The sequence below is a fragment of the Rhamphochromis longiceps genome, linkage group LG23 (assembly GCF_057381845.1).
Source record: "Rhamphochromis longiceps isolate RC_006_pf linkage group LG23, R_longiceps_female_GT1.1, whole genome shotgun sequence".
Taxonomy (NCBI): Eukaryota; Metazoa; Chordata; class Actinopteri; order Cichliformes; family Cichlidae; genus Rhamphochromis; species Rhamphochromis longiceps.
Genome location: NC_140578.1, coordinates 1,874,975 through 1,901,190, shown reverse-complemented (window position 1 = coordinate 1,901,190; position 26,216 = coordinate 1,874,975). Strand labels below are relative to the sequence as shown.

Genomic DNA, 26,216 nt, shown 5'->3' with positions numbered 1-26,216 from the left:
AGCTTTACCTACTCTGTCGGCTGGCTACACACAGCTGATACACTCGACATTCAGGCAGCAAGGACGCCTTTACATCAAGGCCACGTAAAAAGTTGTGGTGAAACGTTTTATGGTGCGACTTGAATTTAGTTTGGTATATTATTTCTCAATATGTACAGGTTAGAGGAAAATTAGTGTCCACACTGGCATTTTATCAAACTGATTTGTAAACAATTAAAAAAAAAAGTTATTTCTTGTAGTGATAGTGTGAGGTACAGCAGAGGTGCGTCTCGATCCGTCCCCAGAAAGCTGTCAACAGAACCTGAAACATAAAAAAGGAATCAAAGCGACCTGTTGGGTAGTTAGAGGTGAAGATTTGTGGCGTCACGGTGGCTACCTCTGCACTACGTCACTAATCTCTTTAATACAGCCGTGTAGGTTATCCAGTACAGTGTTGGACCCCACGCCACCCAACCCCCCACCTCCTGACGACGAGGCTCTCAGTTCTTGCAGGCTGAGCTCCAGCTTCCCCACTGCCTCTCGAAAGGCAAACTTGTTCCTCATCTGAGGGATGCAGTCCACATAACCTGAGCAGTAGTCTAGCAGCTGATGGCCAGCGTCCAGAACCTGGCTGCTGGAGGGGCTTTCGGAGCTGGCGTGGAGTGCGCTGCTCAGGCATTCCGCGCAGTCCAGCAAGGCCTCGCGGCTAACCCGCTCCAAGGGCGCCCTCTCCACTTGCTGCCTAGTTCGCCGCAGTGCCACTTTGGAACCAGCAGACAGTGCTGTGTGCGAGGGGGCAGTGGTGGTCGCCCCATTGGCCATTTTAGTGGGCGTTGTGTTTGTGGTGGCAGAGCAAGAAGAAGAAAAGGAAGAAGCTGGAGGCACTTGCGGTGGTGGCACTGATGGTCTGCCTGTCATCATTCCTCCTGACATTCGCCCTGACCTTTGACCTTTTAATGTGTCCCCATTTACTTCCACGGGCATTCCTCCGACTTGCTCTTCTCCGTCGCCGCTGTAGGAGTGTTGCAGACTGCGCAGAGTAGGGGGAGGCGGCGGCGCACACTTGGGTTTGACGAGGCGTGGCTTGTCTCGGTCTGCTTGGTGCTCAGACAGCAGTTTAAAGCGGTTCCCCTGAGAGTCTAGCCCGACCAGGTGCACGTCACCTGGGCTGTGCTTCAGTGTGGGAGAGATCAGCACTGGGACTTTGTGGTTGTGAGTCGGCCCACCTGCTGCAGCTGATGACATGCTCAAGCCCGAGCACTTGGAGGGAGATGTCCAACTCTGCTGCCTGTCCAGTCCTCCACTCTCCTCTCTACCCTCCCTGACTCGGGACAGGCTGTCCGAATCCCCAACTTCCCCCCCGACCCCCGGTGCCCTCACCCCTACAGCAGTGCCCCGGGGTAGTAGCTTGGCTTTGGGCCTTTCCCTGATCTGTGCAGTCCCCTCATCCATCCTCCTCAGCAGAGTTTCTGACGGTCGTGCAGCCCCGTTCTCTGGCTGAGAGGTTGTTGAGGCAGTCCTCTCCAGAGGCGGTTTAGCACTGCGGTTCCTGGGTAACGTCAGAGCCATGCGCTCCAAATCAGGCAGCCCAGCTGACATTGAGGAGGTAGAATTGGACCTAGGGAAAGGTTTAGGCCCACCAACTATATTTCCACCCTCGTCTGCGGAGCATGTCTTTCCTGTCCGTAGCCCCAGGGTCTTTTTAATGAGTCTAGGGGTAAAAAAGCCAGCCAGCCCACTCCAACTGCTACCACTTGTCACCTGTGAACCAAAGCCTCCCCCAGAGGGTTTCTGTCCAAAAGCTGCCCCGCAGCAGCGAGACTGTGCCTGGATAGGTTCCCCATGTGAGTGGGAAGGAGACGCAGAGAAGCCCCCTAAACTGTCTGACTGGGGCAGGGGAGGAGGAGCACTGAAATCGGGTGTAGGCTCGTACTTTTTGTGAGGTTGTGTCTCCATCTCCCGGAAGGAACTGCTTCTCTTGGGTGGCATCGGAAGGTTCTGTTGGTGCTGAGAAGACTGTGACGAGGAAGATTTCTTTTTGATAAATGAGCTAAAGAAGCCAGTCTTGCGGTCTCGTGTAAATGTGCCCACATCCTGTGCATCCTCTAAAAGGCTGCTGGGAGATTTATCTCTTGACTGTTGCTTTCTGGGGAGGGCTGGGGAGGTGCCTGATCGGCCATCCCCTCCGAGCAAAGATGACGCCCAACCTGGAAAGAAAAGAGGAAGAGGAGGAATCACAATCATACAACAGACCGACTGAACTCAGCAGGAGCACAAACATCTGTTAAAAGCTTGCTTAATAGCTTAAAAGAGACATAATGAATAACTGCTTTTTGGCTCGCTCATCTATACATCAATGTCACTCATGTCAGGCAGCTGATGCTGCTGTATCCTGTATCTCCGCCTTTGGGATTCACAATCTGAGAAAAAGCATTCGAAGAAGGTGAACAGACTTGTCTTTGAGCCCGTGCCAGTCAAGGAAAAGCACACAGTAATTCAACGATTCACAAGCTGCTGTTTCAAAAGATAATGAACACACTTCAGGGACTGAACAACAGAAACTGCACAACTTCTCTAACATGGAAAGCTGCTGTGTCACTACGCTCAAAGAGGAAGCTGCAATTGTGTTACACTTCTGCTGACCTTTAAATCGGCACAGAACGCCGGGCAGCTTCACCAAACAAGCAGATGAAGTGAAACGAATGAAAGAGGAAGCTGCAAACGCTTTTTCATTACATTTAGAAAACCTGTGATGTGAAGCAGCAGATAGGAAAGCAATAAACCTCAGACACACAGTTCCTTATCTTTAGGAACATCATATACATTTAAAAATAAAACAGAAAGAGGAAATGCTGAGATTCAAGATGTTCATTCAATGTTTGTGCACTGATTATTTCCTTATGGGCACTTTCACGATACCAGTGACGAACCAAAATGGGGTTTTAGTGGACTTTAGTTTTGCTCTTTATTGTGCAACAAAAACTCATTGACACTTCTTTCTTTATTGGTGAATACACAAGTTCTTGGACCAAAGCCCTAAAGACTTATCATAGAAGCATATTTGGTTTTCTTTCAGTTCATTTACACTTAACTTCCTGTGGTTGCTCCACTTAGTTCCTGTATTAGTTAACAGACACAGGTAAACAGAGGCATCAACGCCCTCCCCCCAGCACATGGAAATGATTTTTATTTCAGTGAACCAAAATATTTATTGACACCTTGTTTTAGTGAAGTACGACCACGTCCAGACAAAACTGACAGTCACATAAGGAGGTGAAGAAAGGTACACGCAGGCGAAGGGTTGACAAACCATTTTACACACGAGACAAACACACAAAAACCCAACACAAAGCAAATAAATAAGTAATAACTTAAAATAAGATACAACGTTATGTACATTTAATATTAGTGAGTGAACAGTGAAGTATTGATGTATCATCAAGTATTAATTGGAGGAATAATATTAATGGCACAAATAGACCAGGAGAGAAAATAAACAAAAGCTTATGTTAATCAGATGATGACTGTGTCACAGTGAAGATGCAATTATTTATTTGAACATAAAGACAGGTTATTGTATTAGAGGAGTTTGAGTGCTGGTGTCTTTTTACTTGAGGATGCTGAAAACATTCGATTTTAATGCAATTAAAAAATACAGCTGAACAGGAAACTTGCAGAGTGAGGCTGTAATGCTGTTAAATCTCAGGCAGGACAACAGTCTGAGGATAACAGACTAAAAACGAGATGTTCTGTGATCGTGAGAGACGAGAACGTCATTTTAACCCCCGTGCACAGAGCGCACTCATTCTGTATTCCTTTTATTTCATTGTTGAATATTTACTCGTTTGTGGGGTTTTATGCTTATTTAGTGTGTGCAAGCTTCATGGGTGATCAAAAAAAAAAAAAAAAAACATACTTAAAAAGTGCTTATGAAAAATTGATCAGGCAGTTAGACATAAATATGCTGACCAATGAATGCATGCAGGCTTTTGCTGCTGGTCGGCCAAATGAATGACAGATGTCAGATGGTGATTGATCAGCTGTCGGGGAAAATGACGGCCATTCTTTTGAGGCGGCGGGCCAGACGTCGCTGCAGCTGACTCTCTGAATCAGTGTCCTCCGACGTACCTGCAGAATCATAAAGTGAGGCACCCGACTGGTTGGTAGTGACATGGGCACGGCTGGCTGTACCTGAGTGACCGTGCGTGCAGTGGTCGGTGCGGCCGTCCAGTCCACCCTCGATGTTTTCCTTGTTTTCTGTGTGCTTGTGGAGTGGGCGAGATTTGGAAGGCAACAGGGGCATATCATGACTGAAAGACTGCAGCGGCCCGCTGTGATCAGAGGATGCTGTCTTACAGAGCTCCTCTGCCACCTCTGCAATGTGCAAAGAAGAAAAGCATTCAGCTGAGAGGCATTTACTACTCTAATCCAGCAAAGTACACGCTGCTCGTTTACTGACCAATTAAACCTGAATATAGGAGAGTGAAAAGAAGATTCCAGTTTGTTAAACTCCTGTTTGCACATGTTCACTTGTTCTTTCTCTACTCTCACATATTTAACTGAATTACCTGAAGCTGTGTTACTAAAGGTCAGTAGGCTAAATAAGACCCAGTTTGCATGATCAGCCAAGTCAGTGCATGTATTTCAGAGTCACAGTGAAGGTTTAGAGGCTACATGTCATAAGCTGCACGTTCCTGTACCTTCAGAAATGCTCGAGCCGTGAAACATCGTTTCGAAGGCTTGGTGGATCTCTGCAAACGAAGGTCGATCCAACGGGCTCCACTGCCAGCCTGACAGCATGACACAAACACAAAGACGAGAAAGGTTTAATACATGAAAGCAATGAGACAATAGCATTCGACTTCAAATCGGTTATCAAGCCGTCAATCTTTGTTTCTTTGGTTTATTTATACTCTTTTGTATTTCTTGAAAGACGTTATGCAAATTTACACATAATTGCTGTTTCACTTCATTCAAACATGTACAGACGAGCACTCCCTGCGTGTCTCTGAAATGTGGAGCAGCAACAGTCAGGTAAAAAAAACATGCACTCACATGCCCTCATCAGCTCATAAACTTTGGGCGGGCATCCCTCAGGTTGCTCCATGCGATAGCCTTTCTCCAAGAGATCGTAGACCTGAGACAAATCGATACCCGGGTAGGGAGACATGCCATAAGTGGCAATTTCCCAAAGTAGCACTCCAAAAGCTGTCGGAGAAACGAGTTCAGAGGATCAAAGATGAGCACACTGAAAATTAATTCAAGACGGCAAAACGATGCTGGAAAAGCTGCACTGCTCACCCCAGACATCAGACTTGATGGAGAAGGTGTTGTAGGCAAGGCTCTCCGGTGCGGTCCATTTGATGGGGAACTTGGCCCCAGCGTGGGCGGTGTAGGTGTCACCGGTCATCAACCGGCTCAGGCCGAAATCGGCAACCTTCACGACATGATTTTCACCGACCAGGCAGTTCCTTGCTGCGAGATCCCTGAGAGGTAAAGAAAACAACAAAATTGGACATTTAGAAAAAGACAAGTGAAATATTATACACGTAAAAGAAGCAGCATAAACACACACACACACACTACCTGTGTATAAAGTTCTTTTTCTCCAGATACTCCATGGCAGAGGAGATCTGCGTTGCCATGTATAGCAGCGCAACAGCATTCACCTCATCGCGTTCACACTCTCTCAAGTAGTCCAGTAGGTTGCCATGTGGCATATACTCGGTCACAATGTAGAAAGGAGGCTCTAACGTACACACACCTGTGGGGGACAGACTGGTTTAAAATAAATACTGAAGGAAACGTGAAAATTACGGAAAATCAAAAGTTATCCTCAAAATGAAAAAAAAAAAGGTTTAGCAGCATTCATAAATACTGACCCAGCAGCTGAACGAGGTTTGGGTGTTTAACCTCTTTCATAACTGCTGCCTCTTTCAAAAACTCCTCTACTTCCATGGTGTCTTCCTGTCATTGCACAAATAGAAACAAAAGAAAACATTTTTGTTAAAATCAGTGGTCTGGACAGAAATGGGAAATGGTGCAGCAACAATAGGCTTAATCACATGTAATACCACTGTCCACCTGCAGGTGGTGGTCTGTGATCATTTTTGGGTCATGCCCTATAATTCACAGCTGCAAATATGAAAATGTGACACTTTAGAGCTGCAATCTCAGATAAACAAATAGTCAACATGTAGAAATAACTCTACGCACCTTTAGTGTTTTGACAGCCACAGTGAGGTTGTACTTTTTCCACACTCCGACATACACCTCCCCATACTGGCCTCCTCCCAGCTTGTGCTTCATGGTGATGTCTGTGCGCTCCATCTCCCACTTATCATGGATGGGTGACACACCGTACACTGTAGGCTTGTTACATTTGGGTGCAGGGTAGTGCAGCGTGGTGACCAGACCATCAGGTACAGTGGAGTGGTGATGGACCAGCTCGGCCAGAGTGGCGAAGCGGCTTTCGGATGTTACGTACACCTGATGGGGAGGAAGCATGAAGGTGGATAAGGATGAAAAAGAAAGAAAAAGGTCAAGATTATGAACAGACCGAGTCTGTCCAGAAAACATCACTCTAGTGAGCCCGTTTAATAATTTAAACCCAATCCTTCTACCTTTCCATCCGTGGCTGTGTTGATCCGGTAGTGGTACACTCTGCCCTCATAGCGCAGAGATATGGACAGCTGTCCGGGGCTGCTCTCGCTTTCTCGCACCAGAAAACTGCCATTGATAAGTGATGAGAGCAGATACTCTGCAGCGCTGCGGGAAACGGGCCCGTGGTACCAGCTATGCTTCTCCAGGCTGTTGACCGGTGTGATGTAGTTGGAGGGAACCCATCCCTGACCGTTTTTAGACCTCACTTCACTCCACTCTCCATTCTGGTTGTAGCCCAGCACACGCAGCTTCTCACCTGAACACAGAAGGAGTGGGTTGTGCAAACATATTAAAAGGTGCCGATTATAACGAAGGAGTAGTCAGCTTATCGGTATCTAGACAATCCTGTTTTAATTGATTTGTTGTCTGTTTTGTTACACAACATGAAAGACAACTAGTTCAAATAGTCACTACATTCCTGTAAGACTTGGATAACAGGTCAAACAGAAAGAAGAGGTTTCATGGGCATGACTCGCCCCTCAGTGAAATTACATCAAAAGCGATGGAACAATAAAAGGGTTGGGTGCACATCATATCTGTCACAGAGGGCCAGGCAAAACTAGGCCTGTACTGACTTGGTGTGTTGTCTCTGTCTGCCTCTGACGTCAGCGCGAGAGAGGGAGCGGAGAGGCTGATGTGCTGGATACTTTAACAGGGAGGCACAAGAAAACACTGAAAGGAGCGGTGATCAGACTTGCCAGTGGGACACAGGTTTAGGAAAAGAAAATAGCTTAGTGTGGAAAAAAACGAGGGTAGATGTAGGTTAGGTGTGATTGTAGAAGAAAATAAAAGGAAGAGGATATTAAGGCTATCCATCTTTTACACTCACCCTCCACTAAAACGCCAAGTTTACTCACTAATCCATTAACCTTTCAGCATCTTTCGTCATGACGGACTGTGTTGGTCTGTAGGGGGCATTAAAATAAAGCGAGGGGCTTTGCTGGTGCAATAAAATTGGAAGCAGGAGGTCGAATGGAGAAGCAGATGAAAGTGGACAGAAGTTTATAAAACTCACAAACAAGATTTTGCAAAGCTTATCTTCTATCACAGCTTGCAGGATAGAAACACACAGACTGTTCTGACTCTTTGCTTTGGCAAAACAGGAACATTACTGCAAGACGACCCTGATGCCTCCTGCACTGCTGCGGTCAGTTTTTAAACACAGGCTTAAAGTTGATTGAACATAGTGTTGGGCTATCATTAGTTAGTTTAAACTTTGAGAAATAGCAGATACAATGATTCTGTAATAGGCTGCTCATATTAAGCACTGCAGTCCAATAAACACTTAACTAAAATAGCTGCAGTGTTAGAGCCATATAACATTCAACTAACCAGTGCTACAGGGCTAGCTCATAAAACTAAACACAGTGTACTAACAATCAGGAGAACTACATTAAACAAAGATGGTTATCCATATCCAGCCCACTAATCCACTGGTCTCCTCTGTGTCTGCCTTGTGTGCCCCTAGGTTTTGTGGGAGTGGAAACACTGACTGTCTTGCTGCATCACACTGGGAGCCACATGTGCCTGAAGCAGGGCTTTGGTCTGGCCTAGCCTAGTCAGGTCTGGCACAGAGAAGAGACAATGATTAGCCCCAGACATGGCCTGTTAAGACCCCTTCTGTGACCGGCGTCCGCCTGCTGCGCTCGTCCACCTGTTATTATTACAGTCAAGCCGATTTCATATTAACACAACATTAAAGGCCCGCTGGGTGTTTTCCATGCAACAGAGCAAAGAGTGGGACAGACAGCAAGAGAGAAGTGGAGCCTGGGAGCGCACATGTGCATGCATGTGGGCAGGAATCTCAGATTTACTCCATGAGTCAGGGTCTAAACATCATTTCCATCCCAGGCAGCTGCCATGGAAGTCTTAAAACGATGGATAATTAACGCGCTGCCACATTAAACACATTAGACTGGATGGTGACAGAAGCCTGGATGTCTGAAAAATATTACGAGGATATTTTAAGCTTATTGCCCAGGGGAGAACTGGATGAGTGGTTAAGTGCTGCTGAATGAGAGAAAAGAGGTCTGGTCTGGACTAAAAGTGTGTGCATTAAGAGGCAGAGCGAATAAGATATTTGTAATTATGGCAAAGCATGAGCATCACTGGTGTTTCAGGTATTATTCAGTGTGGAAACTATAGCTCATAAAACCTCAGCTGGTCATGTGTGGGTGTCTGAGGATCAGGTTATTGATGATGTCATGAGATAAGCTCTGTTGACACAGAACATGCCTTTGGAATAACTGGACGACACCTTTCCAGGTGGTGCCAACTTGATCCCTGTGCTCTGTTGCAACACGTGCTGTTTAGAAAGGTGTGGGTATAATGATCAATGATGTGGGAAAAAAGCTCAAGCGCTCAGTTGTAACCAGACAACAATGTTTAGCGATGATGCACAGAAAGAATGAAGTTTTTGTGAAACCAGAGGTTGTGGCAGTGAGAGAGTTAGTAAGAAAGTATGAACCATCTAAAGAGGTTATTCAGTTTTCCCCCCTCCAAATTCAGACTTGGGTTTACCTTTGGTGATGCTGAGTGTGTTGTCTCCACTAGCAACAAAGTCATAAAGTGCAACAAAGAGGTTAGGGTCGCTCTCGGTCGCGCCCAGAAGGTTCTCCTTGGAGCTCCAGCGCACCGCCTCTGTCAGAGCTTCTGGTAAGAAAGGACAAGCAAAAGAAAAGACATCACATTACTATGATTATCAGAGAGATTTGATTCACACAGGTGAACAACAAGACCACAACTCCACTGCTGGCTGACACCTTCAATGAATTTTGCCAGCTTACAATCCTCTTTGACAGAAACTGAACACAAAAAGCAGCACAGCAGCATTTATTGCGACCCATAAATCCTAAGGTTTTTCCATAATCCTAAGACCCCATCCTGCTGCCCGTCTACCTGTCTTTCGAGGTCGAGTCCCCAGTCTGAAACCTGTGCGGAGTTTATGGCCACTCAAAGCAGCCCACTCATCTTCAAAACTGCTGCTTGCTTGCAGGCACCTGAGAAGCATCACTTCACTCGGCCAACTCTCCTTAACTCACCTATCTCTAGCTACACAAACAGGCCTGCTGTGGGCCAGGTACAATCTGAGATGGGAGTGTCTTTGCATTTGTATTTATGAAGGGAAAAAAAGAGGAGGAGCTATTAAACCAAAGGGAGGGGAAAGCACATAAAGAAGGGCTGAATGACATACACACAGAAATGTAGCTAACACGTACATGCTCTACAGCTGCTCCCAACATTGCTGCATGTCTGGACAGCTGGTTAAAGAGTGGGAGAGGATTGGGAATGAAGGGAAGCAGGATAAAGAAAAGTCACATCAGTACAAGAAACTGAAAACAAACAGAGAAGCTGCTACATGCATGTTTTTGCCATAAAGAGGATGGAAGTCGTGTGCCAAAAGTGATCGAGTAACCCCCGATTGTATAGTTCATCTTTAAACATATACAATGTGCTTGTTAAATAAGAACAACGCCTAATCCATGTAATATGCTTGTAGAATGTTATTTTACATTTTAATTAGTGAGAAAAGCATTGCTTTCTCAAACATACACAGATTGTAACTGAAAGCAATAACCCTAAACTCTGAGTCATATTCAGAGTGAGATGAGTTTATTCTGGAGGCTGTAGTTTCCAAACGTATAGGATTTCACTACTGATTTATGTTTATAAACAAAACAAAACCCCAAAATGATGGCAGCAGAATAAATGGAAGTGATATAACACATGATGTCACCTCTCGCTACCACATACATGTACAGGCAAATGTTTAACAAAGAAACTAGCTGATTCATAGCAGATTTCCTCCTCTGGGATCAGCGTCACTAAAGTCACTTTGACTGTCAAACCAGACTGTCCTGTTAAACCATCGTTTGAACCGACTCGGTGTTGGCACTTAGAGGTCGTTTTGAACTACTTACTGAAACAGACCATCCTGCCATGCAACAGCACTGCCACTGAGACCACAGACATGCAGGTTATGTTCAAGATGACACAACACGCACCATCTACTGTCCAATCATCACCATAGCGTCATGATTCCTGGAAGATCCCAGTCAACCTCATTACACAGGAAGTACAAAAGGGACTCAAGTTTTTAAGAGACCATCTAAATTCTTGCCTGATGCGTCTGATGCAACAATGATAAATTCCTACGAGTAACAGATTTGCTCTTTATTTCTAATATCAGCAGTCTGCAAAACTAACAAAAACACAACTGCTGTCATGCTACAAACACAAAACCTAGAATAAAAAAAACATGATATTGGCTGTAAAACTGAACTCTAAAACCAGCAAATGGGAGAACAATCACAGACAGCCCAGACGTTCACAATTCTTTTGGTAGACGAGGTTCTGATGAAAAACTATATTTTAATTAAGCCTGAGAGATTAAGGAAAAAGCTTTATCTAGTTAAACCATGTTAAAACGCTGCGTTTCCACCAGAGCAGTCCAGTCAAATTTAAAACACTGAGTGGCAATTATGTTTTAATCACAGACACACAAAGCTGGCAGAAATTCATCAAGAAATGATCTTTTTTCCCCTTTCTTAGCCTTCATAATTTGGCAGGTACACAGTCTACATGGGAAAAGCTCTCTGCTTTCATAGCAAAGGCTGTAAACACAACCGAAATCTTGTCTCAAACAATGCAGCTGTATATTGTCTGTTCTTTCCAGTATCTATATTCAACACTTGCCCACCTTTGTTCCGGACCAGCATGCACTGCAACGCAGCACTAGCTGTGACCTGACTCAGCCACAGTTCCCAGTACATCTTCTGCTTTGGGTTGGATGGCAAAAAGCCTCAGTATCCACAAAAACGCAGTTTCTCTTCATTCACTGTGACTCCAAACTGTTTTTAAAAAAACATCCAACTGTGTCTCAGACAATGGAGACTGAGGAGCACATTACTCTGGCAAAAAAATGACTGAGGAGCTCAGGACAGTTCTCCAAGTCATCGCCTTCACTGTGGAGTACGAAGATTGTACACACAGCAATCGGAGAGCGAGAGAGAGACACAAAGGCATCTCCAGCCAAATTATTTACCGATGTAGTCTTTGACTTAAGCCACCCCGACTTCTGTTATTACCGTAGTGAATACCAGCCTCCTGCTGAAATCTACCCACTAGCTTTGATGTGGCCTAAGGGAGTCAAGATTTCCAGAGTCCATCTGGAGAACACAGACACCCATGACTGATGTTTGGAGCCTGAACCCACTCTGAAAGACGGCAAAAAGCGGCAGAGAGAGAGAGAGAGAGTGAGCGCAAAAAAGACATGTGGTTGGGGGCCATGCATATACAGAGGTTTGGGGGTAGGGCAGGGTATATGGCAGTGAGGAAGGACGTGTCCATATGTGCGTGTATGTGTGCTTGGGGAGTGTGTGAGAGCTGTGGCCAACAGCAGATGGCCGGTCTTGTTCCTCTAGGGGGGAGAGGTCCTATTGACCCACACTTTTCTTCTGATGCATGTGCATAAACGATCATGGCTCCAACTGCTGTAGTCAGGCTAAGCCAACTGTCAGAGCTGCTCCTCTTACATATCTATGTATCAGATTGCGCTTCCCAGGAATGTCTCAATGAAAAAGGGACACAATGCCATTTCTCAAAAGGTCTCAATCTGAGAAATCTCAATTCTAGTTACAAGAGAAAGAAACTCCATCACTAATTATTCCAAGGCCTCAACCCGATCACATTAAATGATGAAATACTTCAGTCAGGCAAAATGCTCTTGGCCTCGTATGCTGAAATGTTTGACTGAGCGAGCAGTTGGCCAGCGCGGGTACGTCGTGTGCCCGTCCGGGTGCCTCAGTGAGTGCGTCTGCTGTGATGTGCAACACATGTGCGCACTGAAGAAACTATGGCTTTGTGCTGAATGCTGGAGAGCGGGTGTTTGTGTCTGTGGGGTATAGCAAGCCTGCACCCCCAAGACAGCTGCGACAGAGGTGACCCTTGTACCAGGAGCACACATACTCACATATCAGCGATGACACCCTTCCCCTGGATGCCTCAACAGCTGTTTGAATGTTTGCGCCTACAAGTGTCTATAAAGAGGTCACTTTACCAGCCAAGCACCTTGTGGGGAGTAGTAAACAACACAGTAATATCTTCTGCACACCCTAATCAAAAACAATGCTGATTGTATCTTAAGCCCGTGACCAGTAGGGCTGAACGATATATCGCATTTGCGATAATATCGCGACATGATCAAGTGCAATTTTCTAACCGCAAAGGCTGCGATTATACTCTGGACATGTCCAAATTCATGGGCTGCATCCTCCTGAGGCCGCATTTGTAGACCGATTACGTCACAGCGACGTGCCGAAGGCTGTCCAAATTACTACCATATCCCAGAATTCATAGCGCGGCCCAGCCAAACTCCAGTTTCCAGCAATGGCGGCCGCTACTAAGTTTTAAAATTACTCATACTAATCTTTCAGGGTCACAAAATAAACTTTTAACATATTTTCAGGCGAGAAAGTAGTTGTGTAAACATCAAATATCTGCTTGGTTTATCAAGATATCCCATATTTGCAAAAGTGCTTCGACGTTTTCAGAGGCGTCTGCTACCCACCAGCTCGACAGCTAGCCGGGAGCTCGAGGGTTACTGATGCGGCCGAGAACGGCACAACTCCCGGCACATCATTTTCAGATCACCGCGGAGTTTCGCTGCTCGGGTTAAACGTAATATATAAGTCACTTAGACAACCTAAAAATGTTATTGTTGGGCTTTTTTCAGTGTTTTGTTTGTTCGTGAGTAAATCGGTTTGGCTGAGATTAAAGTTATTAGATTAGATAAAATAAAACTTTATTAATCCCCCGGGTGGGTTCCTCCTTGGTTTTCACACAGCTGACTAAACGTCAAACAGAAAACTTATTAAACAGAAGTATGAGACAGTCGAGAATTTACACCAGTGTCTGGTTATATTTTAGATAGCAAGAAGCAGACGGCCGAGTTTATTAAACTCCACCGAGACAGCGGTGACGCTAATCAGAACTAGACCGTCCAATTTCACGCCTTTAAACTTTAAAGGCGTGTTTGTGTGTGTGTTTATACAATTGCTATTATGTTTGCACTTTATGTGTAATGTTACTGACTGCAGAGATCAGTAAGATGTGTGTATTTTTTATTTATTAGTTTTATTTATTTAATATTATTTTTTAATTGAATGACTGTCTAGTAGTTCACAGATGTCGAAAAACTGAATGTGGTAAAGCCACTGATTTTGTTTATGTATATTTCTGCAATCTGCACATTGTACTGACTTTCATTTTAATGTTTACACCAGGGTTCCTTGTCAGCACTTTATGCTCAGATGTTTGTAAGCTAAAAATAAACTATTGTGTATGTTCAAATATACTGTTGTGATTGAAGAAGTTAAATAAAAATGTCAGTCATCAATTCATGCATCACCTCATGTCATCATAACAGAGGTCTGTCTTCCAGGAAAGAACAGTTTAAAATTAATGTAATATAGTATTGGCCATACTATATGATGTATTGCTTGTCTTTGTTTAATAATACAGAAGACAAAGACCTTAAAAAATAATCGCATATCGCATCGCAATCGCAATATTGGGGCAAAAAAAATCGCAATTAGATTATTTTCCATAATCGTTCAGCCCTAGTGACCAGTGAGGTCAGGTGGTATTTTCAGCTGCTGCAAAACAAAACATGGCAGCATGACATCCAGGAATAACTCTGCAAAGCACACAGTGACAACGGTGTGATGATAAACGGCTGGCTGAATGCCGGAAGTGTGAACAAAACCCTCATACAATACTGCGGATGAGACCCGCTAACACAAGACGTTATGTGAGCCTGACAAGCCTGATCAGATCCTGCACTGTATTCACTCCATAATCCTGGAAATGACAGACCTGGGGGCTGAAATGCATGCTATAACCTGGCACCACCAATTATCCTTTCATATTCAATGACGATTATCCAGTTCTTCATAATTCAACCTCAAATCTCGCAAGAGTTTATGATGTTTTTCAGAATTAGAGGAGACTTTCTAAGACATTCATGGAGAGTTTGAAGTCAAGAAAAAGCCTTTCACAAATGTCCTGGACATGTGGCTTTACATTCTGTACAGCACATTACGATGTCTACTTTTAAACATCTGGATCAAATAGGAAATCCACAACATGTCTGATGCTGTTTAATTGTACGAGTTTTAAGCAAAATTTAGAACACTCGAATTGTCTCAGATGTGCACCGCTAAGCTGAATTTTTATTGACATTACCATTCAGGTGAGAAACTCAGATAATAAACATGTCAGCTCCCTAGTACAGTGTGACTAGATCACTGTCCAGTGGATATACAGTCAGCAGGAGGAAGGCATGGGCCCTACCAGCACTCTTATCCTAAAGGTCTTGCTACACAGCAGAAAGCACGTCTACAGTACTTTGTCTCACTCTACAGTAACTCTATGAAAAACGAGTTCACAATTTTAAACATTGGTTTGTTATTTAGGTTTAGATCGTCTGCTTCTGGTTTCGGACTTCTAACTGACAAAACAAGAAAATGCCTGAGGAAACTATTAGTAACTGATAAAACAACTACTTGGCACATTTGTAACATGAAGCCAAGGACACGAAATACTGCTCACACTGTGTACTGGCTACAGTATGTAATAAAGAAACTAGGGGTGGGCGATAGAAACGATATAAATTTGGCCAACGATAGAGATTTTGACTATGCCGCTCTATCGCATGTCGATGACGTCATCAAGCTGCGCCTGTTTTGGTCGAAAGCATCGCAGCGGCTACAACCATTATCATCTGCTAATTATGCTGGGCGACAGTCATAGCAAAAAGATGAAGCACTGTTGAAATATGGGGAAAGCCAAAAACTGCGCTTCCTCCACTTCCGTAACATTGATTCATTAATGTTGAATTCTCTCTCTATTCCCATGTTGTTGCAGTATATTAATGACTAACCTGGTATTGTGGATGAATGATCTCAGTTGTTCTCCTGACTGAAGTTTGGCCCGTGTACAGCATCCTGCTATGCGATTGCATTTGTGCCTGACCACCAGAATCCCTCACGTTAACTTTTATCAAGTGGAAAAAAGTTGGCGTTCATCCTCCAGCTTCACTGTGCTAATGTTATGCTAAGATAGCTGTGTCGCTAGCAATCACGTAGCACAAGTAACCCTGCAAATGCCACTGCTGTTTAGTTTTCTGTCTTCATTTATGTTGGAAGTGGCAGCAGAGCTGTACGTTTGAATTAGTTTCAAAAATCTCAGTCAGAACATGCTATGAAATGTTTAGGTGGAAGCTAGCGAGCTAACTTCCTGCTAACTTCTAACTCCGTTAAATTTAATAAATTCTGTTTTCATGGATGCCTGGATGTTAAACTTAATTGTTACACCTGGTAAAGCAGCAACACTGATGATTTTATTAAAGATTAAAGAATTTAGACCATTTTTAACTCTCGGTGTTCGTTTGAATTTGGGACCTGAGTTTTGGACCCAGATTACTCCGCGAAGCTCCTCACTACGGCAGCCGTAATGCTCTGACAATCCATCAAGCAGTGCAGCTTACTAAAGTTGTACTAAAACATTTTTAACAGATTTCTGCAGCCAAAATCGGTTTGAGGTCAGTAAGTACAACCAGAATTCATACATAAGGCACATTCTCGATTTTTGAGACAATTAAAGGATTTTAAGTGTGCCTTATAGTGTGGAAAATACGTTATACAGAAAAAAAGAATATATCGCGATATATATCGTTACTGCACATGCTTCAAATTATACCGCGATATGGATTTTAGGCCATATCGCCCAGCCCTAAAAGAAACATCCTTCAAGTAACATAGTTTTGAATAAAATAACAATTTAGACTTGAAGTGGTTTCAAATGAAATTGATGGAATACGTTTTTTTAAATTCATGTATTTCAGTAACAAAACTATTTAAATCACCATTGAGCCATACATTATATGGAAACAGTCACTGTTAAATGAATTTTGAGGTCATAACCAAGTGTGTAAAGCAAGGAGCCTTTGCTTTACTTTAGATACCTAGAGCTTTATGCAATTTCTTGGTATTTTTGGCCACATGGCAAACAATTTATTTAATGCTTTAGTACATTACACACTACTTAAAAAGTGCTGTTTGAACCCCCCCCCCCAAAAAAAAAAAATCTGAATACTGAAAAAATATAAAAGAAAAGGCAAACATTATGTAAGTAAATTAATCTGTTTTTGAGACATCAACAACACTGAGAAATCCATCTGTACTTTGTGGAACAGTCAACAGTATCCACAGAAATAGGAGAGAATCAGTTGCTGTTCATGTGGACAAGACAAAGGACAATAGCCTCATTAATGACATATCACGTGTGTGTGTGTGTGTGTGTGTGTGTGTGTGTGTGTGTGTGTGTGTGTGTGTGTGTTGGCTTAGGAATGAATTCCCTGAAATGCCCTTGCACTTGATAAAATGGAAACATGGAGCTTCTGCTTGCTTATGCATACAGCTCATTCTTGTGATTACCGGCAGAGTTACATCACCCTCAACGGTGTTGCAAACCCCTCTGAGTAAACACTAACACATGCACTTACAGGCCCCTGTTGGAAGCGCCTCTCGTCTATTCATCCATTACATGCCCATGTAGAGCGCCATGGCTACATCAAACACACCAATAAGGGAGTGGAACATCAGGACAGGCCTAAGTTGGATCATTCAGGAATGGAGCCTTAATTGATGCCTCGACCAGTCTCTCGCGTTATGGGTTAATAATGAGTTGTAAATGGTAAACGGACTGGTTCTTATATAGCGTTTTCTAGTCTTCTGAGCACTCAAAGCACTTTATACAACTTGTGCATTCACTTGTGCACAAGCACATTTTTCTAAGTGCTTTCTAGCTAACATTCACACATCGGAGAGCAATTTGGGGTCCGTATCTTGCCCAAGGATAATTGGCATACAGACTAGGGGAAGCCAGGAATCGAACCACCAACCTTCCGATCAGTAGATGACCTGCTCTCACGCTTGAGCTACAGTCACCCCAGTATGAGTGCTTCCCTCTAGGTGTGCTGGCAACAGTGCTAATTGCTACTGTAATGTGACAGCAGGGAAGAAGAGGGCCATATGATGCTAAACTGACCAGTCATCACCAATCGATGCTCATTACACTAAAATAAATACATATTATTACACAAAATAATCCCTCAGACTGCAGGGATTAAAATATTAATTTCTTACATATGCAGATGAACAAAACTTCAGACCAAGGTGTTTATTTTGACAGCGTCCTTCAGGTAAAGAGGTGTGACCACCAGGACAGAACTTTCCAAAGCCTGAGGGTACACTCTCCTCGCTACCATCGCTGTGTTTGTCTTCAGTTTTTGCAGCGAGTGTTTACAAAAGGACCCGGTGACTAATCTTCATGTCTGAACGGCTAATCGGTGTATGGTGTGGTTAAGCTGTGCTAGGGTGTGGGTTTAATCTACTTTACCCTGAGTCATTTTAAAGAAACAACTGGAGCCAAAGGGGGGGGGATATCACATTATATGCATATTCACAATATAGTGGAAATGCCCCTGGCTGCAAAACTGACCCACTAGAGCGTTTAAATTTAATGTAAATGCCCTGTCAGCTTACTGCTTGATTAGATTGTTTCTCTACTTGGTTTAAACATAATCTAATTATCTATTTAACATTATTTACTGCAGTATAATTATGTAAAATTAAGCCTACAATCCTTAACAGATCAAATCTCTGAGAGCAATGTTTACAAAACCTCTTGCACTTCTGAACTCTAAGAGTAATCAAATGTATCACACAGGATATTGGAGCACAGCAGTGCCATGAGGCACACAGACCGGTCAGCTGGTGGGCAACTACGCTTAAAGAGAAGGACGCACCTCATAATCCGCAGTAAGAGCTTCACCACAATACACCTTCACTAGCAAGGATGGAAAGGACGAAAGAGTGTACGAGCACATAAATACAAGTGTGCAACTGCTTACAGTAAGCATGTGCAAGTGTGCATTTCTAGCCAAGTCTCCAGCCTGCAGCTGAGGAGATAAGCAGCAACGATAATGCCAGCAGTAGGGGGCTCATTCTAAGAAGCGATGATAATGCCAGCAGCAGAGGACTAAGCGAATCAGCGTTTAAGGGGTTTGGCTCGTAAGCCATATCCAGTGCTACACCATTGCAGTTTAACAGTGAAAACTAATTTCACTGGGAGCCACTTCAACAATTTGGTTAGATCGTCCTACAAAGTTTAAAACATTTGGTGTTTTTAAGCTGACAGATGAGGGAGATGACTTTACCATCTGCACAGCCAATCACTCGCTGTTCTGATTAATCCTCACCCTTTAATGATAAAAGCCACAGAGAGTTGAGGCCAAGGAATAAAAACTAGGATTGCGGTTTTGGGAACTACAACACCAACTGGTAGCAGATGCAAAGGCTTAAGGCTGCAACTGGGAGTTGAAGAGCGAGCAAACCAAAGACTTTAGAAAAGAGCTGCCTTTTCCCCAATCTCTACTTTGTTATTTCTTCTGTTTTATCAAATGTCATAGCTGACACTCAGTTAACTGAATTCTTTCCTGCATGGTAACATTTGTTCATCGCAAAGCACTAACATTTAACAGACATTTTACTCTTCTTAGACCGATTTGGGATCGAGGCCCGTCTCCACATCCAGGATTCAGCAGAAGTTTGGGCTAGGAGCAAATTATCGGTCTGCTTGACCGAGAGGTTTCAGTCGTTTGCAGTACAGAGCAGCTTTGGCATGAGGAGAGCACAGACCAACATAAATTATTTAACACACAACCATTCGAGAGTGCACAACGGTGCATGTAATCTTCAGGCATAAGTCATATTTATCAGTGTTAAAATTATCTGCACAGAAAGACTTTGCTTCTGTACAGCACCCACTGTATTGCACTTAATACAATCAGACTCATCGGTTTTACCCAAATTTCTCACCCAGAGGAGGTGTGGTCATGGCTCCTCCTAGTGGTTAATGGGAGTCATTAGGACTTCTTTTATCAACATATTATCTTTACTCCAAGATATTATCTCAGAAAGGGAATTCAAATCCTCCCCATAGCCACTGAGGTGTGTGAAACAGCCATCTCAGGATACTTCACTGGCTGCTGCAAGACTTATCCTGGTTGTTGGGAGTTTTAGCACATAGAGTCCACAGAAAAGCAGATCTGCCTCTAATCTAATTTCACCCATGATGCAAATCAGCTTACGTCCTTGAATCCTGGATCCAGAAATCTCACATCTCCTCTGGGCAGATTTACCAGTACTGTATTGTAGATAGAGCTGGCTCCATGTGCATCATCAGTACTACAGTTTAAGAGGAAAAAAAAATCCAATCTACTGATCTGTCCCAGTTTCTCTGATCTGTTTAGAGTAAAAATAGATCAGACTGTTATTTTGTTGAATTTATAAACCTTTCAGAAGGAGTGTGGGTTTTCTTTACACCTTTAAATGTAGGTTATCTTATATAAAGGTGTTGTGAAGGGTGACAAACTGCAGCACAACCTTGAATCAGAAATTCTATTCACAGTTTATCAGCACATTTGCTCTTCTACAAGAGCACAGGACACTCCCCTCACTGCAGTGTATCAGATGAACCCACTGCAGACATGACATCTCTGAACTCCTGACAGTGCTGAAGAGGGAGACCATCAATATGTTGCAGCCACTGATTCACCAATACTGCAACTGAACCAATAACCCAGAGAGGCGACTGTTTGACCAGCTTTCTTTGCATCAGCACAGAGGCAGTCTGCTCCTCGTTCAGCTGAGCGTTTTTAAAGCCGGCTTGTCTTTCTCCCAGGGTTTTATTTGTAGACAATGATGCCACATTAGAATTGAACTGAGGAAACCTTCAGCAGGGGACAAGGGCAGAGTCACCTTTTTTTAAATTCACTAAAGAGAAAGCCTGCCCAAAGCTGCAATTTACAGATGTCTCAGAGCGAAAACAGAGTCCTTGAGCCAAGCATATCGACAGCCAATTTACACCAACAGGCCCGGCCTCATTTGTCACCCTAAAACGACAAATGCGGCATACTGATAAAAACTCTAGAAAGCATGTGCTCGTGTAATACCCTCTGACACGAGAAAGACAGGCAGCAACACAGAAGCATGAGTTCAGCAGACAAACATGCATTCCTCATAGACTGGCACCTTTCAATTACATCTCAAGAAGGCATCATTAAACCCAAGAAGTATGCTAGTCTGTTATAAAGTTTGTTATGTAGAAGCAGGATTAATGCAACTTGTAGCTTTCAGTGGTGTCAACAGCCATAATCCCACAGATGTGTAACCAGTAATGCATACATTTAAAAAACTTTTTTCAATTAGTTAAAAAAATAAAAATCTGTATTTTAGGATTTTTAAACGGTTGTGTTTACGATGTTTTGGTTTTTTTGGGCTGCATACTCTCACTAATGCTGTGATGGAAATACATATTAAAGCTGATAATTGGGGTTAATGTCAGTGGATACAGGGTCACTGCCTGGTCAAACTTTGTGATGCTTAATTGCCGGCCTGGCATCGTTGGAGTTTTTGTTTTTGTCCTTTTTTTGTGCGTTAGCAAGCAAATAAGCAGCTGAGAAATCACCAAACGTGTCATTTTAGACATTTTTGAATACTGAAAACATCCTAAACATTTAGGACTTTTTGAGAGTCTGCATAGTTAGTACTGCTAACATTATGCTGTGGACCTTGAACTATGGAGGCCTACATTTATGACATCTGCCCATATCCACTAACAGTGCTAAGCGCTCCTTCAGCTGTTCGACACTTAAATACATATCTCAGGAGTGCAATGACTGCTGACACTCTTAGTGGACGTGCACCGACTGGAACTGATGCTGAGGCTGTTGTGTTGGAGTACAACAACAAAGCGATGGAGAACAAACTTCCAATCTGGGAATTGAGGGTAAACCCACATTCCTCTGGGGTATATCCAGTATAGATGTTTGCTGTTGGGCTAATGTGTCTGCTGCTAGGCTAATCAGACTTCTATAGGGGTGTGTAGGTCACTCAGTAAACTTTCAGATGCCCTCTCTTGTGGTCTCCACGCTGTAGGAGATAGCACACCATGTTACTACCCGCCATGAGTCCTGCTGGTGCGACTGGCAAGCCATACATAAACATTACAGTACTGTGCAAAAGATCTTACACCTGCCATTTTTACATTATCCTATGAAAATGGCAAAGCGGATACACTGGTTTATTGAAACCTACAAATATACATGGAAATGTGATATATGTCAAAAACAGATTTTATACAGTTCCAACAACCTTAAGAGTCAGTATTTCATATGACCACCTTTATTCTTCAACACAACTTGAAGTCTGTTATGCAAGCGTTCCTGTAATTACTTTAAGCAGCTTTCAGGAATAGTTTTGCTGGCTTCTTGAAGGATATTCAAACCTATTCTTTGAATGCTGGCTCACTTTTGTTCAGTTCTTTGTAAACACGATCCCACAATGCTTCAGTAATGTTGTGGTCTGCGCTCTGAGGAGGCCAATCCATGACTGATAGTGTTTCCTGATAATGTGTTTTTCTAACCAGGTGTGCTTTTATTGCACTGGCAGTGTGTTTGAGTACACTGTTATGCTAAATAATGAAGGTCTTACCAGTCAGATGCTTTCTAGATGGGGTTTGATACACCATGCAGTACTGACTGTAACCCCCCCCCTCCCCGACCACCACATCCACACCATGTTAAGATATCCCAACAGTTCTTTAGGAATCACCTTGTCAGTGCAAAAATGCAATTTTATGTCTGTCAAACTGTTTTATCATTGGCATTTTTCATAGACTCAACTACAGAAACGGGGTTGTTTTTACAACAGGCTGCCAAAACATACAATTTAAAATTGGTTCTTTATTAAAGAACAAGTTATTTCTTATGTGTACCTATGGGTTAGGCACCTCGTATTCCTGAATGACTCATAGCACAGTGTTAAGCAGCTTTACAAACAAAAACCTCTCTCTCTAAATTCTTAGGACTGTACTGAATATGAGTGACAAGGCAGCCAACTTCCAAAGAAAAGTTCTTTAGGAAAAAACCTTCAGAAGGCCTGGAGCACTATTGCTCAACAACACTTAAAACAAAAACAAAAAAAACCCCATAAATGACAAGAACATCTGGCTGCTTGGAAACAAAATATAAATAAATTAAGCCTGACTCAAGTTTTTTGCACATTACTGTACATCAAAGAGTAATTTTGCAAAAAAGAAAAACCTCACCTACTTGGTTGACTCACACAATATATTAACATTTAATTTTGCTGCAATGGAACCGGAATTTTCCCACATAGGATCAATCAAACGCATCTCAACTTTGATGTCCAAGTGAACAGATAAGCAATCTCAAACTATATAACTGACTTAAAATGTATTTGTTTTCTCACAAAATAATGATAAACAATATGAACTGAAGGAGCTTCCATACCTCACAAAACATTATGCAAAAACAACAAGTTGCTTTGTGGCTTTTGGTCATACTAAAACTGCAACAGTGACACAAATTTCAGCTTTTAAAGTGCAAATATATTGGATTTGCTAATGCTATTTACAAACTAGCAACCACTTTTGTTTTAGCCTAAACAATGAGATATTACTTCCTAATAATCAAAAGAGCTTCCTTTAGAATGTAAGATAATGCTATATCATTATCGCATGAATAGACTACCAGCAAAGAGGCAGTTTTATATTCAGTGAAAGACTGAGAGCACAGTTCCAAGCTTCCTCACTTAAGAGTCTTTGTTCTATTATTGTGTGCTTTGAAGAGTAGCAGTCTCTCTGCAGAGTGGCTGTGTGACTGCATCCTGGATGCTATAAAAAGGCTACTCCTGCCCCGACACTGGAGAAAACAGAACAGTGCCGACAGTGAGCGGTGTTGCACTTAGTGGGTCTGCCTGTCTGTGTATGCACTTCAAGCTGAGGACTGTTACTTTTGAGATGTGAGAGCCAGGAACTAAAAATGCTTTCCATTCCCAAAAGGTTGCACCTTCCATGTGTCCTTGCTCACTGCAGTGATGGGAGGGCGTTTGGTCTAGGACATCAGTGGAAAAAACTAGGCGAGTTATGCCAGCAGTTCTACATATATGCGGCATGTGTGACGTAAACATTCATTCAAGGGCACAAACGAATGAGAAACCAAGACAGCAGCATGTACACATCAAACTTTTGACCGAGGTTACGTTCAGAGCAGAGTGTTCAATCAAGATGTGTGAGCAAACAATTAGGAGAAGCTCTTTGAGAATAAAATGCATTATAATGAATATGAGATCATGCAAACCTAATGGATATGCTATAGCCTCCATTACTTATAACCCCAGAAGTCTCATTAAGCAACCAGCTGAGAGGGCTTTGAGGAAGAAGGCGCGCCGACTCTCCATGACTCAAAAGAGAAAGATACTGAAGATCTGCAAGCAGATATCAACTTGAATACACTGCTTTGAAGCTGAAACACGGGTAGCACCTCCTCTGTTTTTTGTGGGGCCCAAACCCACATTGCCTTTTTTTTTTTTTTTTTTAAATCATGAGTTACCTTATGTATTATCTGATCTTGAGGACAGACATGACAAAAACAGTATAACAAGAAAGGAATAGCCTTAAACCTTGATGTTTCCTCGGTGTCAACATATAATCACAGAAGGTCACTTAAATAATTGACACGTTTCCCATTAGATCAATCTGAGCAGTCATCTTGCTGAGCCTGTTGTAACAGTAGACAGAGGATAGAAGCGAGCATGTGAAACCCACTAGGTGCTGTAATGTGAGCCTGAGGTGGTTTCTATTGTGAGTTAATGGAGTGGAATTGTTAGTCAACCACTGGAGGCAAGAATCAGTGTTTCCAAACCGGGTATCACATAGAGGGGCCTTGGAGGAAACAAGTTAACCTCTGGGTATGACCCCTTGAATCGAGCACAGAAGACTCTTCCTCTCTTTAGGAACAGTACACCTCTTTTCGGATCATTTGGTGACATGCATCACATTCATACGCCCCAACAAAGTAATGACTTGGTGTGAAATCACGGCAATCTTGTTACCACTATTCAGTAAATAACTGACTTCTGTGTGCATACACAAACAATAGCGAAATTAACACACAGTAAAATGGATGAGGCATGGAAAGCTAATGTTGGATGGCATGGCTATTTCCGCTAACGCGTCGTTGTCAAATAGCATGGAGTCGATTAGCGAATCAGCAGAAAAGAAAAAAAAAACCAAATTAGATTTTATCTCCGCTTGTAGGTTGACAGCTACTTATTTCTCTTTACCTGAATGCTGCGTGAATATATTGATGCCTGGATCGGGCACATTGACTGGAGCTGTCCTGCCTGGCGGTGTCCCGGTGCTACTGCCGGGTTCCCGGGGTCTCCTCCCGACGCCGCTCCCCCGGTTCCCCTTCCCTTGGTGTGGTTGGGGCGCGTGGGGCTGTGGTGGCTGGAGCCCGGTCGATGTACCCTCACCGACTCGGCCAACCTGCTGTCCCATCCCGGTAGTTTGGCGTGAGGACGAAGCAAGCAAACCCCCCTGCGCGCGTCTGGTTCACATTCCCCCAAAGCTGGAGCGGCCTGGCCCGAATACTCTTCCTCAATCCCTTCCCCGCCGTTCTTTCAGTGGGCTAAAGTAAAACTAGCCCGTGTTAGCTCGCCTAGCTAGCCCGTTAGCTAACGTTAGCTGCTATCAGTGAAACCCACCCACCCTGCCTTTAACAATAAAATCCCAACCCCGGCGTGTGACAGCGACTGCCTCTAATTCCTTGCTCCGGGTGGCATCCGAGTAGTAATAAAAGACACCCGGTTGGCTATATTCGGTCAAATTGAAGCTAGTTAGAATCGTTTTGCCGTTGTGCGGCCGCTGCGCGCCCCCTCTGACGCCGCCATCTTTACCGCAGAATAGAAGATGTGTGTTGCACAAGGCGGGGGGTTCGCCTGGATCCACTATCCACTGTCAGCGTGATCCTCCACCTCCAACCTGGTCCCAACAGTTCCCCTGCACCCGCACCTACACCGCTGGAGGGGACATGTAGAAAAACTAAAAAGTTTAGAAGTTCTTCCCCACTTTTAAAAGAATGTGATTACCAAGTTTAATTAACATATGACTAAGATGATATAGTCGATGTACTCATCAATATTAAACGGATATATTTCCTTTATTAAAAAAATACAGCTCAAACATCTGAAGTCAATACACGTATAACAGCATACCTTTTCATATATTCTTCAGATTTCAAGAGGTTATTTAAACGTAGACACCTGTATTTGAAATTTAAACATGTAAATCAACACAATAAAGACATTATTTATTTTCCACATGGGCTATTACATACACTTGAATAAAATGTGTAAATAAAATACTTTCATTTTATTTAAATTCTTCAGTTTGTACATGATGCGCAAAGAATGAATCAAAACTTTGTCTACAATCCAAAGATAGACATGATTCATAAAAATGTCACGTGACACGATACCTATGTCGATTCAATGCCAGAAGACATAACAATGAACACAAACACCACAGTAAGTAGGAAAAGCTCTGGTCCCCGAAAATAAACCTCTTATGCAAATAAACAGGAT

General features: G+C 43.2%; 1 protein-coding gene across 5 annotated transcripts; it reads right to left on the bottom strand.

Annotated features, from left to right (window-relative positions):
* Positions 1-244: 244 nt before the first annotated feature.
* On the bottom strand, positions 245-25,557 carry abl2 (c-abl oncogene 2, non-receptor tyrosine kinase). Of its 5 annotated transcripts, none has more exons than XM_085397930.1 (11): positions 24,915-25,557; positions 9,163-9,294; positions 6,603-6,898; positions 6,196-6,468; positions 5,862-5,946; positions 5,566-5,743; positions 5,281-5,465; positions 5,035-5,187; positions 4,680-4,769; positions 4,171-4,353; positions 245-2,186 (listed from the first exon to the last, which is right to left on the bottom strand). In XM_085397930.1, the coding sequence occupies exons 1-11, from the start codon at positions 25,129-25,131 to the stop codon at positions 373-375; spliced, it is 3,606 nt and encodes a 1,201-aa protein (XP_085254056.1). In that variant the 5' UTR covers positions 25,132-25,557; the 3' UTR covers positions 245-372. The 5 variants fall into 5 exon arrangements, with proteins under 5 accessions (XP_085254056.1, XP_085254057.1, XP_085254060.1 ...); XM_085397931.1 differs by having other exon boundaries at positions 9,163-9,291; XM_085397934.1 differs by lacking the exon at positions 24,915-25,557 and adding an exon at positions 11,342-11,839.
* Between the last annotated feature and the right edge of the window lie 659 nt (positions 25,558-26,216).